This window comes from Dendrobates tinctorius, unplaced genomic scaffold, assembly GCF_039654945.1.
Source record: "Dendrobates tinctorius isolate UK_male_01 unplaced genomic scaffold, ASM3965494v1 ptg000107l, whole genome shotgun sequence".
Lineage (NCBI taxonomy): Eukaryota > Metazoa > Chordata > Amphibia > Anura > Dendrobatidae > Dendrobates > Dendrobates tinctorius.
In genome coordinates this window covers 6,775,009-6,793,277 of record NW_027361775.1, presented here as the reverse complement: position 1 = coordinate 6,793,277, position 18,269 = coordinate 6,775,009, and the positions used below count along the sequence as shown (strand labels likewise).

Genomic DNA, 18,269 nt, shown 5'->3' with positions numbered 1-18,269 from the left:
CGTCTCGCCAGGCTGGCTAATCAAGAGTAGCCGAGGATGCCGGCAGGTAGGAGGCCGTGCAAGCTTCCCTGCATGCTAAAGTGGTGGCTAGACCAGGGATCTGCCATTCAGCTCTCACCTTTTAATACCCACATCGTCAACTATATGCAGTTTCAATTCTGCTTTGGTATTATCATTAATGCTATATAATGCCCCTATGACAACACTGATGGTGCAAACAATAGGACGTGCTCAATTACAAACCTGCCAAAGGTTTGGTTCTCTAAGCACTGTTAGTGAACTTGTCTGTGCAATAAGCTGCCGAATAACTTTTATCTACAGTACATTACATAAATGTATAGGACAAATATTACTCAGGTATTGTACTTTATGCCAGGTGGACACTAGAAATCCCGGTTTATTTCCATATGTTCGGAAAGACAAACCTGATGAAGGCATGAGTGTTGTTTCTTCACGTGTCCAATGCCTGTAATTCTACTGTATGCTGATAATGTTTTAACAGTTAATATTTCCAGCTTTAAAGTGACTTTCTAGTTGGCTCCCAGGCTCATTCAGCTGACGTGCCTATACTGTGTATTGATTTGCGGAATGAGAGGAATTAGGCCGCCGTGATGTTTCTACATGACGGTAGCAAGTGAGCACAATAACCGTAAAAGTCTAGTGTGCCAAAGGGCATCTGAGCTGTCAATGACACTGGGCTCTGCATGATCCCTGAACATTCCCTGGTGTAACCTGCAGCATCTATGCTAAGTGTCTGTATATGTGCATTTATTCATTACATAGTGGAATGCGTAGAGAAAAAAAAATTATCAATGTAGATCAAAATTAATATGTCAGGAAGATCTGGATTTGAAATGATACTCAAAATCAAAGTGGAAAATCAAATTACAGGCTGATCCAACTTCAGTGAAAATGCCTCATACAAGGAAATGATGCTCAGTAGTGTGTGTGGCCTCCACGTGCCTGTATGACCTCCCTACAATGCCTGGGCATGCCCCTGATGAGGCACCAGATGTTCTCCTCCAGCTTCCAGCAGCTGTAAAAAAAAAAACCCCCCAAAAAAAACCTCCTACTTGCCTTCCCTGCTCACCCTCACAGCATCTTGTTCCGGCTTGCAGACGCTCCTGCGGTAGAGCCATCACATGTCCCCGCTGAGTGGAGAGAGGTGAATATTACCTTAATGAGCAGGGACATGTGATCACTTGGCCGCATGAGCTGCTGGAAGCTGGAACAAGATGCTGCGAGGGCGCGCAGGGAAGGTAAGTAGGAGTTTTTTGCTTTTTTTTATGCTTTTCTCATGGGGGCCAATGCATACAAGGATAGGGATGAGGAACCATGCATACCAGGATGGGGATGAGGGGCCCATGCGTACAAGGACAGGGATGGGAGCCATGCATACCAGGACATGGATATGAGGAGCCATGCATACAAGGATAGGGATGAGGAGCATTGCATACGAGGATGGGGATGCAGGGACAATGCACACCTAGCTTATACTCGAGTCAATACGTTTTCCCTGTTTTTCGTGGCAAAATTAGGTGCCTTGGCTTATACTTGGGTCGGCTTATACACGAGTATATACCTTAAGTATTTGATACAATTTTGCACTTTTCTCTATCGCCTCATTAGGGGACACAGAAACCATGGGTGTATGCTGCTGCCACTAGGAGGCTGACATTATGCACAGAAAAAGGTTAGCTCCTTCTCCGCAGTATACACCCCACCAACCGGCACTAATTTCCTCAGTTTAGCTTCGTGTCAGTAGGAGGTGGACACGGGTCTTTCTTTAGACCCATATCTACCTCCGTGTGCGTCATTTTTCTTTCAGGTTTCCGGAGGGATACAGAGTGAATAGTCACATCTGTAGTCCCACAAAGAGACTATAAGTACGACGTGTACTGCCACTCCGTATCCTCATAGCTCTCCACAGCAGGACCAAGAGCCTAACACGGGTGCGTGTCAGCGATCCAGATGGTCCTCGTCCCCCGTCTCCCACCCACTCGCCTACCAGAGCCTGTCGGTTTGGATGAGGCGCGGACACTCTTCTACAGGAATCAGCACGCTGGATGATGAAGGTACCTTTATTCCCTCAGGTTTACTCAGAAGACTGATCATGCAGGGTAAGTATGAGGCCCCTGAGTCGTATCCTCCTCAGCAGCTCAGGCACGGATCCTTTGGGAGCGGTCGCTGCGGCAGTGCTGCGAGGCCTCCGCGCCTCCCAGCGGCCGCCGCATTTAATCCAGGCCCCGGCTTCGGTTTGGGCCTTGTTCTGCAGCGGCTTCGCCCCCCGCCTTCATTCTTAGGCGGGCTTCTCTCCCAGCCACAGCAATCCTCTGGAGCGGTCGCCGTGGTAGTGCTGCGGGGCCTTCAAGCCGCCCCGCGCTGACAGGCGGCCGCCGCACTTACTCTAGGCCCCGGCTTCATTTCGGGCCTTGTCCTGCGTCGCGGCCACGCCCCCGCCCTCATTCTTAGACGGGATTCTCTCCCGCCCGTGCTAGGCCCGCCCTCCGCCTTCTCCCCTGATATTATGCGCCCTGAGGCGGCGCTCGGCCACTCCCAACCCTAGCCTGTCTATTCCAGCGGGCGGTGCCATCTTCAACAATGGCGGCTAGCTCCGCCCATCCTCTTCCTGGAAAGCGCGAGCTTCCTTCTCTGCACCTCTCAGGCTAGCGCCATTTTCTCTGCCTGGCAGCCTGACCCAGTCTCTTCTGCTGTGGCCCTGCAAGTCCAGACGAGCCGTTTAGCGTCGTTTACTGGGAGTATCTACAGGACACCGGACCGTGAGTAGCTCTGCAACTGTAGACTGACACCTCTGCCTCCTGTCCCCCAACCTTCCGGCATTGCTTCAGTTACTTTCCTTCATTATGTCTAACTCTAAGCCTGACTGTGCTTGCCCTCCGGTCCCCACTTGCACTTTAGTCAAGTACTTTGCATGTTCTTCTTGCAATCGCAAACTTCCCTCAGGTCAGTCCACTCCCCTCTGCCTCGACTGCAACAATCCCATTGAGTCTGCCACCCAGGAGCCCCCTGTTGTTCCACGTGAGAGTGAACCCCCCCCATCCCTGGCTGGGCTTCTTCTCTATCACAATCAGTGGCAGATCTTACCAGGGTGTCTCAGGCCCTAGTGGCTGCTCTTGATAAGTTGCCCCTAGACACTTCTGCAGGATCCAGCAGGTCACAAGAGGCTCCATCTGAGTCAGCCAGCATGAGCCGCAAAAGTCCCAGGCAGGATCTCCGGCCGGAATCCTCCCCTCGCCCCATCTCACCGCATAGTCCTTCCCAGCAGTCTCCTTCCTGTGCCTCCTCACCCGAGTCAGGCAAAGCTTTCTCAGATGCGCCATCCGAAGAGATTTTAGAGCTGGATTCGGACCATACCACGGACATGAAGGTTACGGTACAGAACCTCATTGCTGCAATCAACCACACTTTCGAGATCACAGACTCCCCTGCGAAACCCTCAGATCAGGAGGTTTCGTTCAGACGGACAGAAGCACCTTACAGAGTCTACGCTCCTCATTCTGAGTTTGACAAGCTCCTTACTAGGGAAAGAGAAAATCCAACCAGGCGTTTCCAAAGAGGGAAGCGCCTCGGCGTGCTGTGTCCATTTTCTCAAGAGCTCACCGACAACTGGTCGGCTTCCCCCTCTGTAGACGCTCCTGTGTCCAGACTATCTAACAACACAGTCCTTCCGATTTCAGGTGTTGCGTCTCTGAAGGATTCTAACGACAGGATCATAGATCCTTAGCAAAGTCAGCATTCAAAGCTGCTGCTACGGTGCTAAGCCCGACCTTTGCTTCCACTTGGGTAGCAAAAGCCATAGCTACTTGGGCGGAGGATCTCCACCAAGGCATTCTTGATGGAGCCCAACCGGAACGTCTGGTCGAGCTAGCCAACCAGATCTCCCATGCAGGGGAATATTTGGTCTCTGCCTCCTTAGATGCCGCGTCTTGCGCAGCTCAAGCGTCCAGCAACGTTGTTGCAATCCGGCGCACAATTTGGCTTAAGGCTTGGCAGGCGGATTTGTCCTCTAAAAAGTCCCTTACCAATCAGCTTTTTCAGGGAGCGCATCTCTTCGGATCTCAACTGGACCAGATCATTAAAGACGCTACCGGGGGTACAAGCTCTCTTCTCCCTCAGTCCAAGCCTCGTAGACACCCTCCATGGCGTCAGTTTCGGCCCTTTCGGTCTTTCCGTCGCGTCGGCAGAACCCTTTTCCAACCAACAAAGGCCGCAAGCGCGCCAGGATAGGAAGAAGGTCTCCTTTAGGCACACTCCCTCCTGGCGATCTCACTCCTCCCAGGGCAGATCCTCCAGGTCCAGAACTGGACGGTCCACATCGGCATGACTATCAACAAAGTTACGAGGCACCTTCCCAGCTGGGCGGCCGACTCCTTTTCTTCAGAGATGTCTGGCTTGCCTCGGTGGAAGATGCTTGGGTCAGGGAAGTTGTATCCTCAGGATACAAGATAGAGTTCATTTCTCGGCCCCGAGATCGTTTCTTCGAGTCCCAACCTCCAAAAGACCCCGCCTTGTTCCGGGTTTTTTTGCACCCATCACCTCTCTTCTCAGCTCCGGGGTGATTGTGCCTGTTCCCGAAACAGAATGATTCACAGGGTTTTACTCAAACCTGTTCGTAGTGCCGAAAAAAGGCGGCGCGGTACTGCCCATTCTGGATCTCAACTTACTGAACTAAAGGGTCCACCTGCGGCATTTCAGGATGGAGTCCCTTCGTTCAGTAATCGCATCCATGGAGGCGCAGGAATTCATGTGCTCAGTAGACATTCAGGATGCCTATCTGCATGTCCCCATCTTTCCCAGGCATCAGAAATTCCTGCGTTTCGCTATTCAACACCACTACCAGTTTGTCACCCTGCCGTTCGGCCTCGCCACCGCGCCCAGAGTGTTTACAAAGATCATGGCAGCGGTGATGGCCCTGTTGAGGATCAGGGGTCTCGTCCTCTTTCCGTACCTCGACGACATTCTGATCAAAGCTCCGTCTTTTCCCCAGGCTCACCAAAGTCTTGCCATCGTTCTCGACACCCTGTCCAGATTCGGATGGCTCGTAAACAAAAGGTTGTCCTGACTTGTTCCGACTCAACGTCTGGTGTTTTTAGGCTTATTGTTTGACACCCGTTGATCGAGAGTCCTTCTTCCCAAAGAGAAGTTGATATCTTTGCGGCGAGATGTACGTTCGCTGCAGAGCCCCCAGCTTCCATCCTTTCAATCAGCCATGAAAGTCTTGGGAAAGATGGTGGCGACGGCCGAAGTAATTCCCTTTGCTCTATTCCACTCGAGACCGCTTCAACAGGCCATCCTGTCTCGGTGGAACAGGTCTGTCCTTTCCCTGGATCGTCCACTCCGCCTCTCGTCTCGGGTCAAACAGTCCCTCATTTGGTGGCTGACGTCACCTCTCATTGCCCTAGGCAGATCATTCCTTCCGATTCACTGGCAGATTGACTACAGACGCCAGCCTTCTCGGCTGGGGGGCAGTGTTTCGCAATCACTGTCCAGGGTCGGTGGTCGACTCAAGAGACAATTCTGCCGATCAGTGTCCTCGAGATACGGGCGATTTATCTGGCTCTCATTCACTGGAAAAGGCTTCTCAGGGGTCTGCCGATACGGATTCAGACAGCCAATGCCACAGAGGTGGCATATGTCCACCACCAAGGGGGGACACGGAGTTCTTCGGCTCTAGCGGAAGTGTCCAAGATTCTCCACTGGGCAGAAGTATCACTCCCAGCGATATCCGCGGTGCACATTCCCGGCGTGGACAACTGGGTCGCCGATTTTCTCAGCCGCGAGGGTCTCGCAGCGGGAGAGTGGTCCTTACACCCGGACGTCTTTCATCAGATTTGCCGTCGTTGGAGGACTCCGGACGTAGATCTGCTGGCGTCTCGCCTGAACAGGACGGTCCCACAATTCGTATCCAGGGCCCGAGATCCTCTCGCAGTGGGCACCAATGCTCTCACCATTCCTTGGTCTCAGTTCAAGCTTCCCTGTCTGTTCCCTCCCCTTCCTCTTCTTCCCAAGCTGTTGAAGAAAGTCAAGGCGGAAGGGGTACCAGTCATCCTCATCGCTCCGGATTGGCCCAGAAGGGCTTGGTTCACGGACATCGTCAACCTTCTCGCGGACGCCCCCTGGAAGCTTCCAGACAGAGCAGATCTGCTATCTCAGGGTCCAATTTGCCACCCCAATTCTCTGCCGCTCAATTTAACGGCGTGGCTGTTGAAACCGTGGTTCTGAAACGGTCAGGTTTTTCGGATCGAGTGATTCACACCATGATCCGGGCTAGGAAGCCATCGTCTTCTAGAATTTATTATCGTACGTGGAAGGCCTATTTCACTTGGTGCGAGGCCAATGACGTTCCGCCCATGTCCTTTTCTCTCCCTTCTATCCTGGAATTCCTCCAGGCAGGCCTAGACACGGGCCTTGCCCTCAGCTCTTTAAAAGGTCAAGTCTCTGCGCTTTCCATCCTGTTCCAGAAGACGTTAGCCTCCCGTCCGCAGGTCAAGACCTTTCTTCAGGGAGTGGCTCATGCGGCACCTCCGTACCGCGCTCCCGTGGATCCATAGGATCTCAATCTGGTCCTGGAGGCTCTTCAAGGGTCACCCTTTGAACCTCTCAGGGAAGTCTCCCTATCCCTTCTCTCCTGGAAAGTGGCCTTTCTGATGTCCATCACCTCCATCCGGCGCGTGTCGGTATTCGCGGCCCTTTCTTGTCGCCCCCCTTTTCTTGGTGCTCCACCAGGATAAGGTGGTCCTGCGGCCCCCTCCTTCCTTCCTTCCTAAGGTGGTGTCTACTTTCCACCTAAATGAGGACATTGTTCTCCCGTCCTTTTGTCCGGGTCCAATCCACCCTCTGGAGCGCTCCTTGAACAAGCTAGACCTGGTCAGGGCGATGAAGGTCTACCTGGCTAGGACGGCTCCCTTGCGGAAGACGCTCACTTTTCGTCATTCCAGATGGTGCGCGGAAGGGTCAGCCGGCCTCCAAGGCTATTTCTCGCTGGATCAGATCGGCAATTTTGGAAGCCTACCGGGTCAAGCATCGAGTGCCCCCTCCTGGAATTAGAGCTCACTCTACCTGGGCAGTGGGTGCCTCCTGGGCGGTGCGCCACAGAGCCTCCGCACTGCAGCTTTGCAAAGCTGCAACTTGGTCTTTGATCCACACGTTTGCCAAATTTTACAAGGTCCACCCTACGCTTCGGTGGACGCCAGCCTAGGCAGAAGGATCTTGCATGCGGTGGTGGTGAGTTCTCAGACCTAATGGAAGTTTGCTTTTCCCTCCCCAGGGACTGGGGATAGAGAAAACAGGATTTTTGGGTTGCTTACCGTAAAATGTTTCTCGGAGCCTTCATTGGGGGACACAGCACCCTCCCATGTTTTGCAACTCCTGTTCTTTTGTTGGGTACAGTTGAGTTATCCGTTCTGTTTTTACTCTATTTTGTTACTTCTCCTACTGCTTTTCTCACTGACGAAATTAGTGCCGGTCGGTGGGGTGTATACTGTGGAGGAGGAGCTAACCTTTTTCTGTGCATAGTGTCAGCCTCCTAGTGGCAGCAACATACACCCATGGTTTCTGTGTCCCCCCCCCAATGAAGGCTCCGAGAAACATATTTTACGGTAAGCAACCCAAAAATCCTGTTTTTCCCACCTACTAAGAATGGCGAGGTCTGTAATTTTTATTGTAGGTACACTTCAACTGTGAGAGACAGAATCTAAAAATAAAAAAACACAAACAAACAGAATATCCTTTTCCCTCTCTCTCCCTCTCCCGCTCGCTCGCGCTCTCTCTCCTTTTCGCTCGCTCGCGCTCTCTCCTTTTCTCTCTCCCCCTCCCTCTCTCTCTCCTTTTCTCTCCCCCTCCCTTTCCTTTTCTCTCTCTCCTCTCTCTCTCTCTCTCTCTCTCTTCTCTCTCTCTCTCTCTCCTTTTCTCTCTCTCTCTCTCTCCTTTTCTCTCTCTCTCTCTCTCTCTCTCTCTCCTTTTCTCTCTCTCTCCTTTTCTCTCTCTCTCTCCTTTTCTCTCTCTCTCTCCTTTTCTCTCTCTCTCTCTCTCTCCTTTTCTCTCTCTCTCTCCTTTTCTCTCTCTCTCTCTCTCCTTTTCTCTCTCTCTCTCTCCTTTTCCAGGCTGCGGTTCCTTTAAATTTCCGACTTCAGCGGATCCGTAAAAACAACGGTCCGGTGGCATACGTTGCAGTCTTTTGCATTTTTTTACGGATTGCAACTGAACAAAAAAACGGAAGTGTGAAAGAGGCCTTACCTATATAAAAGACACCTGTCCGCACACAATCAATCACACTCCAACTACTCCACCATGGCCAAGACCAAAGAGCTAAAGACACATGGGACAAAATTGTAGACCTGCACAAAGCTGTTATAGGACAATAGGCAAGCAGCTTGGAGAGAAGGAACAACTGTTGCCAGAATTATTAGAAAATGGAAGAAACACAAGACAACTGTCAATCTTCCTCAGTCTGGGGCTCCATGCAAGGTCTTGTCTCGTGGGGTAAGGATGATTCTAAGAAAGGTCAGGAATCAGCCCAGAACTAGATGGGAGGACGTGGTCAATGACCTGAACAGAGCTGGGACCACAGTCTCAAACATTACACCCCACATTTTTGTAAATACTATCTTTTCATGAGACAACACTGAAGATCTGACACTTTACATTGTATCAAAGTAGTCCGTGTACAGCTTGTATAACGTTTCCAAGGAGTTTTTATGTTCTGTTTTTATCCTACACTCCATAAACATACTGATGGAAAATTTTGAACTGTGAGCCCCAATGGGGACAATAATGATTGTCAGTAAAGCGCTGCAGAAAATGAATTACGCTGTATAATTGAGTAAAAAAAAACAAACAAGTGTGCAAAGTGCACAATGTCCTAATTTCTCTCTTTTTCCAGTGCAAGTAGGTGGTCGGGTCAGTGCAAATATGTGATTTTGCAGGAAAACGCTTTTTAAAGAAAATCTGTCTGAGTATTTAATCCGGGATCATTAAAATGCAGAGATTCTAAATATTTGTCACTTAGGCTAAGTGCACACGTTGCAGAAAATTTCTGCTCAAAAACCTGAATCCCTTCCCAGAAACCGCACCTATTTTTCCGTGGCGTTTTTTTCCCGTTTTTTGCGCGGTTTTGATGCGTTTTTGATGCGTTTTTTTCCGCAGCGGTTTCTAAACGCATGGAAGAAGCCAAAACCGCTGAAAAATTCACAAAATTAATGTGCATGCTGCGTTTTTACTGCGATGCGTTTTTTTCGCGGTAAAAACGCATCAATGTGCACAAAAAGTGCAAAATGCATAGAAATGACTGTGCAGCTTATTTTTAGCGGTTTTATAGTGAAAACCGCGGTAAAAACCGCTAAAAAACGCTGTGTGTGAACACAGCCTTACTCAGCAGCTTGCTGTAGTTGCAATACAATCAGTATTTTATCAGCAGGAGGTTATTACTGCAGGACTAGAGCCCCCGTCTCGCATAGCGAGATCACTGAAGCGTCACCGATTATATACAGGATTATAGGATTATATACAGAGCAGCATTCTCCCCACTGCTACATCTACAGCAGAGAAAAGATCAAAACGGCACCAACAATAAATGGCACATCGCTGGAATCAGGCTCTCTGTCCCTACATCATGCTGCCCTCAGACTGCAGAGAAAAAACCTGCTGAGGTGCCTTGTTTACCTAGAGAGTTATGCTTTTATCTAATGACATAAGCATAAATCCCTGGTGGTGGTTTCATTCTTACTATAGTTAATGAATAAAATTGACTTATTGGACTTGTTTTAGTCCGCTATAAACTGTGACATTTCAGCCTGGTTACTACGTTGGCATAACCTTTGTGTGCCCTTCAATTTGACCTTATAAACAGGCAATGTGCTTTCCCATAAAGAGTGGAGTTAAAATCGATGTACTGATCCATCTTGGGGTGTGTGGGCTGCAGATTAGGCGATATTGATAAGTCATGGAGTTACCATCCAGATTTGGATTTCCTGATTTCTCCTAAATCTCTCATCTACACGCTGCAGATGACTTCTGCTTAGTAATTGACCCGCACTGCAAGTTTTGAAGTTCATAGCGTGTCAATTCTTTGTGCTGAATTTTTTGTGAAATCTGCTAACCGAAATCACCGTGTAATAATCTCCAGCATTATTCTTGTGGTTCTGTGACAAAAGCCTGAATGAATTTCAGTCACGTGTGATCATACCCTGGGAGGGCATGAATTGATAATGTCTTAACAAGCCTTTCCAAGTAGTGGCTAGTGTAAAGCCAATATGTACGAGCCTAAAGTCTGCGAAACCGAAGATATCTGCATGAATGGCCAACACTTTAGAGCAGGGGTGGGCAATTCATTTTCCCAAGGGGCCACACGAGAGTCCGGGACTGTTGTGGAGGCCGTATCAATAGGCTGAAATTAATTCTGCTCAATATTAACATTTTTTCTTTTATATTAGTATCTATTAATATTGAGCAAAAATAAGTATGCTGACCTCTCCCTATATACTGTATGAGCCCCCAGACAGCCCAATACATAGCCCCTCTATGTATAGTATGAGCTTCCTATATGCAGTGTGAGCCCCCCACATAGCCCCTGTATACAGTATGAGCCCCACATAGCCCACTATATACAATGAGACCCTAAAAAGCATCTTATATACATTGAGAACCCCCACGTAGCTTCCCATATACCGGATGAGCCTTCATGTAGCTTCCTATATACATGCAAATATACACTCACTGGCCACTTTATTAGGTACACCATGCTAGTAAGGGGTTGGACCCCCTTTTGCCTTCAGAACTGCCTCAATTCTTCGTGGCAGAGATTCAACAAGGTGCTGGAAGCATTCCTCAGAGATTTTGGACCATATTGACATGATGGCATCACCCAGTTGGCGCAGATTTGTCGGCTGCACATCCCTGATGCGAATCTCCCGTTCCACCTCATCCCAAAGATGCTCTATTGGATTGAGATCTGGTGACTGAGGAGGCCATTTGAGTACAGTGAACTCATTGTCATGTTCAAGAAACCAATCTGAGATGATTCGAGCTTTATGACATGGCGCATTATCCTGCTGAAAGTAGCCATCAGATGTTGGGTACATTGTGGTCATAAAGGGATGGACATGGTCAGCAACAATACTCAGGTAGGCTGTGGCGTTGCAACGATGCTCAATTGGTACCAAGGGGCCCAAAGAGTGCCAAGAAAAAATTCCCCACACCATGACACCACCACCACCAGCCTGAACCGTTGATACAAGGCAGGATGGATCCATGCTTTCATGTTGTTTACGCCAAATTCTGACCCTACCATCCGAATGTCGCAGCAGAAATCGAGACTCATCAGACCAGGCAACGTTTTTCCAATCTTCTACTGTCCAATTTCGATGAGCTTGTGCAAATTGTAGCCTCAGTTTCCTGTTCTTAGCTGAGAGGAGTGGTACCCAGTGTGGTCTTCTGCTGCTGTAGCCCATCTGCCTCAAAGTTCGACGCACTGTGCGTTCAGAGATGCTCTTCTGCCTACCTTGGTTGTAACGGGTGGCAATTTGAGTCACTGTTGCCTTTCTATCAGCTCGAACCAGTCTGCCCATTCTCCTCTGACCTCTGGCATCAACAAGGCATTTCCGGCCACAGAACTGCCGCTCACTGGTTTTTTTTTCTTTTTCGGACCATTCTCTGTAAACCCTAGAGATGGTTGAGCGTGAAAATCCCAGTAGATCAGCAGTTTCTGAAATTCTCAGACCAGCCCTTCTGGCACCAACAATCATGCCACGTTCAAAGGCACTCAAATCACCTTTCTTCCCCATACTGATGCTCGGTTTGAACTGCAGGAGATTGTCTTGACCATGTCTACATGCCTAAATGCACTGAGTTGCCGCCATGTGATTGGCTGATTAGAAATTAAGTCTTAACACACAGTTGGACAGGTGTACCTAATAAAGTGGCCAGTGAGTGTATACACATATAAAAAAAACATTCTCACCTTGCTCCTGTTTGCCCGGCGGTGGTGGACAAGGGCATGGTGCAGCCAGTGAGCCATTGTTTTCAGCCAGTCAGCTGTTTAATTCCGCGGGACCTCCTTGGACAGCCAGAGGGCTGGATGTGACCCGTGGGCTGCACTTTGCTTTAAGGGCCTGTCACACTAAGAGATATCGGTAGCAACATCGCTATAACTAGTGACGTAGTAGCGATATCGCTGTGTGTGATACTTACCTACGACCCGCTCCCCCGCTGCTTATCGCTGATCGCGCGAGAACAGGCTGGACTGTTTCTCGTCGTCAGCTTCCTGCGGAGCTTCCTGCTGTGACGACGAGCGACGCGTGGAGCCGGGCGGGAGGACGCAGGATCGCCTAGTGTGACAGGTAAGTAGCGACTCCCGTCCCCAGCAATGTCGCTGGTGAGATCTGCCTGTGTGGCAGCTCACTAGCGACCACTTAGCGATGCACCAGTGATCCTGACCGCGTCATATCGCTGGTCGGGATCGCTGGTACATCGCTAAGTGTGACAGTACCCTTAGTCTAGTGTGTGTGCTGCCTTCCCGACTGGCTCAACAGATGAAGTTGGGGGAGATAATGTTTTGATTCTTACCACCCACCTCTTCTGCTCTTTAGAAGACCCCTGATAAAGCCATCTGGCTGCGGTTGTCTACGCTCGCCCCTATAAACACATGGAACCTTTGTCGCGCTGAAGGTTCATGCCTATGGGGGAGCCCAGAGAGAGAGATGAGTGCTCAGTCTTCTGCTATAATATGCATATTGCCAGCTTTCTAGTGTGTATACAGTATTTTAAATATGCAATGAACTGAAAAACCAGACCCTGTATTTCAGTACCAGCGCTGTAAGGGAAATTTCATGAAACTTCATTCATATGCTGCAATGTAATGTCAGCGGTTCTATTGATTTCATAAAATGTTAGAGTTGGAAGGGACCTCCAGGGTCCAACCCCCTGCTCAGTGCAAAATTCACTGACCCATCACACAGAGGTCCGTCCATCCTCTGTTTGAAGACTTCCATTGAAGAACTCGCCACCTCTCAGGCAGCCTATTCCACTCATTGATCAACCTCACTGTCAAAAAGTGTTTTCTAGTATCTAATCTGTATCTTCCATTGCCTCTTGTGTTTTCATGTGCAAATGAGAAGAAGAATGATCCATCTATACTGTGACATACCTTCAGATATTTGTAGACAGCTGTTAAGTCTCCTTTTGGCCTTCTATTTTGCAAGCTAAACATTCCTAGTTCCTTAAACCGTTCCTCGTACAACATAGTTTGCAGTCTGCTTACCATCCTGATAGCTCTTCTCTGATCTTGCTCCAGTTTTTCAATGTCTTTTTTAAGATGTGGAGCCTAGTACTGGACACAGTATTAAATATGAGGTCAGACCAAGGAGGTGTAGAGGGGGATAATTACTACTTGTGATCTAGACTCTATGCTTCTCTTAACACATACCAGAATTGTTTGCTTTTTTTCTGCTGCTGCATCACACTCTTGACTCATGCAATCTGATCTATTAGTGTACCCTAGTCTTTTTCACATGTACTGTTGCTTAGTTCTATTCCTCACATTCTGTAGATGTAATTTCCCTTTTTAATGCCCAAATTTAGAACCTTGCATTTCTCCCTGTTAAATACTATATCTATTAGTCGCTACCCATTGTACAAGTGTATCTAGATCCTTCTGAATCTTTTCTGTGTTCTCTCATGTTAGCTATTCCTCCTAGCTTTGCATCGTCTGCAAATTTACCTTAAGTTCCCTTATCTAAATCATTTATAAAAATGTTGAATAACACTGGGGTCAGGACAGAGCCTTGTGGTACCCCACTTGAAACACTCTTCCAATTGGAGGTGCAACTATTTGTTACCACTCTTTGAGTACAATCACTGAGCCAGTTATTAATCCACCTAACTGTAGCCTTGTCAATTCCATACTTGGTCATTTTTTCATCAAGGATAGTATGAGATACCTGATCAAATGCTTTGCTGAAGTTGAGAAATACTATATCTTCTGCGTTTCCCTGATCCACCCAGTCAGTGATTCCATCATAGAGGGAGAATAGAATAGTCTGGCATGACTTGTTTGTTACAAACCCATGCTGGCTCTGGTTAATTACTGTATTTTCAAGAACTTGCATACATATTGGTTAATAATTTGTTCAAAGATCTTTCCTGGTATAGAAGTAAGGCTCATTGGCATGTAATTTCCTTGCTCCAGCTTCTGTCCTTTTTTTGAAGATGGGGACAACACTTGCTCTACTCCAATCTTCTGGGACTTCTCCTGTTCTCCAGCTTTTTTCAAAGATTCTGGCTACTGGTAATGTCCTCTATCAGTACCGTAGGCTGTAATTCATCTGGACCAGACGATTTAAATTAGCTAGGTGCTCCCTTACCATCTCTTGGTTTATAGATGGTGTGGATTGTTTTATTCCTTCGATGGCACCGTGAAGATCAGTTGGTTACATTTGTGGTCTTGGAGAACAGACGCAAAATGTCACTCTTAGCAATGCACTTGTGCACATTAAAGTGTCGCTATTGCCACTACGGTATTTCCCCAGAAAATGCTTATTTGAGTATGCTATAGATATTGATGGCATGAGTCTTTTTTTGATAGTACCCAAAACTGTCATTTGGCCAAAATTAGAATGAAAAATCATATCACCCCCCCCCCCCCCCCTTGTTTGTTGGCTTTGTATTATTCTAATACTGTAATAAGCTTTGGCATTTTGCATCTGATTAACCAAAGGAGACCTGAGTAATGTGCACTCATGAAATAAGACATGATAAAAAAATCTCTTTTCTCTTTGTGTAGATGGTCGTCTACCATTTGTGTTTCGCCATTGTGATAATCTTGGACTGACGTGTCTTGTATTCTCTTTATCATGGTGCAGGAAATGGGAAGCCTGAAAAACCTGTTGTGCTTGGATGTGTCGGAGAACAAGCTGGAGCGTCTTCCGGAAGAGATCAGCGGGTTAATTTCACTGACAGATTTGCTTGTGTCACAGAATCTAATTGAAGTTTTACCTGATGGCATTGGTAAGACAAAAAGTTCATGAAGCATTTTAATAGAATTGGCCTGAAATACCTGACAGTTGGAGACAATTATAAAAGATTGCAGGTGCCATGCTTGGGTGTATCCAAGGGACGTAGATTAAGGATGATGCAGAAATCCAATAAAGAGTGCAGATACTTAACTTGTACGTATGCCAGGCGCAGCAATGCCCTTCATAAAATTCTCTGGTGCTCTGCCATTGATGACCTACAATGATGAGTGAAGGTGCTCAATTAAGGTGTTATCCAAGCATGCTCATGTTCTAACAGAGTGTCTTTGGCATGCTCGAATAATATACTCAGTCTATGCCACTAATATCAGATTCCCAGCACCTTTATCAGTTCTTGTTGTAGGGGGTCGGTGCCACAGCTTCATTTTTTTTTACCAGCCTTCGCTCTGTACATCTAGAAGTGGCTGTGCCTGGAGTGCTGCCCATTCCAAGTTACCTGGGCACCCCGTTGTAATATGGATTTATTCATTCTTTTTCTAGGGGTAAGCAATGAATAACCATCTCTGGAAACTCCATAGACAGATACGTTTTTGAAAATGTTGTCACTGCCTAGAGTGCATATGTGCTAGGGAAACTCCAAACGCACACCCCAAATGTTCCCATAGGCTCCTATATTCCCACCTAAACGAAAAGCGTACTGTTTTTGTATATGCTGAACTGGTTTACTATGACACTGGGGGTGAATTTCTTTATTTTTTTTTTTATTATGGAAGTGAATACTTCCAATTTATCAGATGGGAAAAATGTAAAAAAAAGTGAAAAGTCCCAAGCAAGCTTGAAACTTTTTCAAAACTGCTCAGCCATTGACACACAAGCAAAATGTGTGTTCCTGACTAGGTATAGTGCATATAAACTGTACATCATACCTTCATCAAGCCCTTGGCAGATGGCGTGTTACACAGTTAATTTGGTCTGTCACACTAAAGGTTGGTGTCTTTTCAGTGTGTTTTATTTTGAGTTTCAGTATTCTAATCCTTGAAGGAAACCCATCCGCATCCCCAGGAAACCAAAGTTGTCACCATGTAGCTATGGATCCATTTATTTACTTCCTAACCAGCCTTTCATGGATTGACTTTTGAATGTCTAAAATTATGTATATAAAACAAGAGATATATATTCTGTATGTATATATAATATTCTGTTTGTTTTAGAATGGGCTAGCAATATGTTAATTAGGTGACTATTTGTGGATTGTGTACACCTGGCTTCACATCACATTTTAAGGAGGCAGAGATTTGCACCGAGCTGCCAATGACTCTGCTTTTGCAAATCATGTTACTCATGCCCACAGTGGCATGATAAAGTGATTAGTGGGACGATTAGTCTGGGAAAGACAACGTCCCCTTGACTAGTCACTCACTGAACAACGTATCGCGAGCACAGTTACAAAATTTATTTTAGGTAAATTCGAAAATCAATAAACCGCGAGAAGGTGCTTGTCAGGAAGTATATAAAGGGTTCAGTAAACACGTGGTGGAAGCTGACAGGTTCCCTTTAATAACTTATGCTTCATCTAGTTGCTAGTCACAAGATACAGTGCCTTGCGAAAGTATTCGGCCCCCTGGAACCTTTCAACCTTTTCCCACTTATGCTTCAAACATAAAGATACCAAATGTAAATTTTTGGTGAAGAATCAACAACAAGTGGGACACAATTGTGAAGTTGAACGAAATTTATTGGTTATTTTAAATTTTTGTGGAAGTGCAAATACTGAAAAGTGGGGCGTGCAATATTATTGAGCCCCTTTAACTTAATACTTTGTTGCCCCACCTTTTGCTGCGATTACAGCTACAAGTCGCTTGGGGTATGTCTCTATCAGTTTTGTACATCGAGAGGCTGAAATTCTTGCCCATTCTTCCTTGGCAAACAGCTGGAGCTCAGTGAGGTTTGATGGATATCGTTTGTGAACAGCAGTTTTCAGCTCTTTTCACAGATTCTCGATTGGTTTGAGGTCTGAACTTTGACTTGGCCATTCTAACACCTGGATACGTTTATTCCATTGTAGATTTTGCTTTATGTTTGGGATCATTGTCTTGTTGGAAGACAAATCTCCATCCCAGTCTCAGGTCTTTTGCAGACTCCAAAAGGTTTTCTTCAAGAATGGTCCTGTATTTGGTTCCAACCACCTGCCTATCAATTTTAACCATCTTCCCTGTCCCTGCTGAAGAAAAGCAGACCAAATCCATGATGCTGCCACCACCATGTTTGACAATGGGGATAGTGTGTTCAGGGTGATGAGATGTGTTGTTTTTACGTCAAACATATCGTTTGGCATTGTTGCCAAAAAGTTCGATTTTGATTTCATCTGACCAGAGCACCTTCTTCCACATGTTTGGTATGTCTCCCAGGTGGCTTGTTGCAAACTTTAAATGACACTTTTTATGGATATCTTTGAGAAATGACTTTCTTCTTGCCACTCTTCCATAAAGGCCAGATTTGTGCAGTGTACAACTGATTGTTGTCCTATGGACCGACTGTCCCACCTCAGCTGTAGATCTCTGCAGTTCATCCAGAGTGATGATGGGCCTCTTGGCTGCATCTCTGATCAGTCTTCTCCTTGTTTGACATGAAAGTTTAGAGCGATGGCCGGGTCTTGGTAGATTTGCAGTGGTATGATACTCCTTCCATTTCAGTATGATCACTTGCACAGTGCTCCTAGGAAGTTTAAAGTTTTGGAAATCATTTTGTATCCAAATCCGGCTTTAAACTTCTTCACAACAGTATCACGGACCTGCCTGTTGTGTTCCTTGGTCTTCATGATGCTTTCTGTGCTTCAAACAGAACCCTGAGACTATCACAAAGCAGGTGCATTTATACGGAGACTTGATTACACACAGGTGGATTATATTTATCATCATTAGTCATTTAGGACAACATTGGATCATTCAGAGATCCACATTGAACTTCTGGAGCGAGTTTGCTGCACTGAAAGTAAAGGGGCTGAATAATATTGCACACCCCACTTTTCAGTTTTTGTATTTCCACAAAAATTTTAAATAACCAATAAATTTTGTTCAACTTTACAACTGTGTCACACTTGTTGACATTTGGTATCTTTATGTTTGAAGCATGATATGTGGGAAAAGGTTGAAAAGTTCCAGGGGGCCGATTACTTTTGCAAGGCACTGTAAGTATTCCTAGAATAAATAAAATATTAATACCGTACTTCTGAAACCACACCGAACATGTAAGACGTCTGCAAGTGTGTTTTTTTTCACCTTT

The 18,269-nt window shown here is 46.8% G+C and overlaps 1 protein-coding gene across 1 annotated transcript in view; it reads left to right on the top strand.

Moving 5' to 3' along the window:
- The window catches only part of LRRC1 (leucine rich repeat containing 1), a 213,784-nt gene that overhangs the window by 156,319 nt on the left and 39,196 nt on the right, over window positions 1-18,269 (top strand). The window contains exon 8 of the mRNA XM_073589144.1: window positions 14,877-15,021. Coding sequence (XP_073445245.1) covers window positions 14,877-15,021 — 145 coding nt within the window. The remainder of the gene's footprint in view (window positions 1-14,876; window positions 15,022-18,269) is intronic.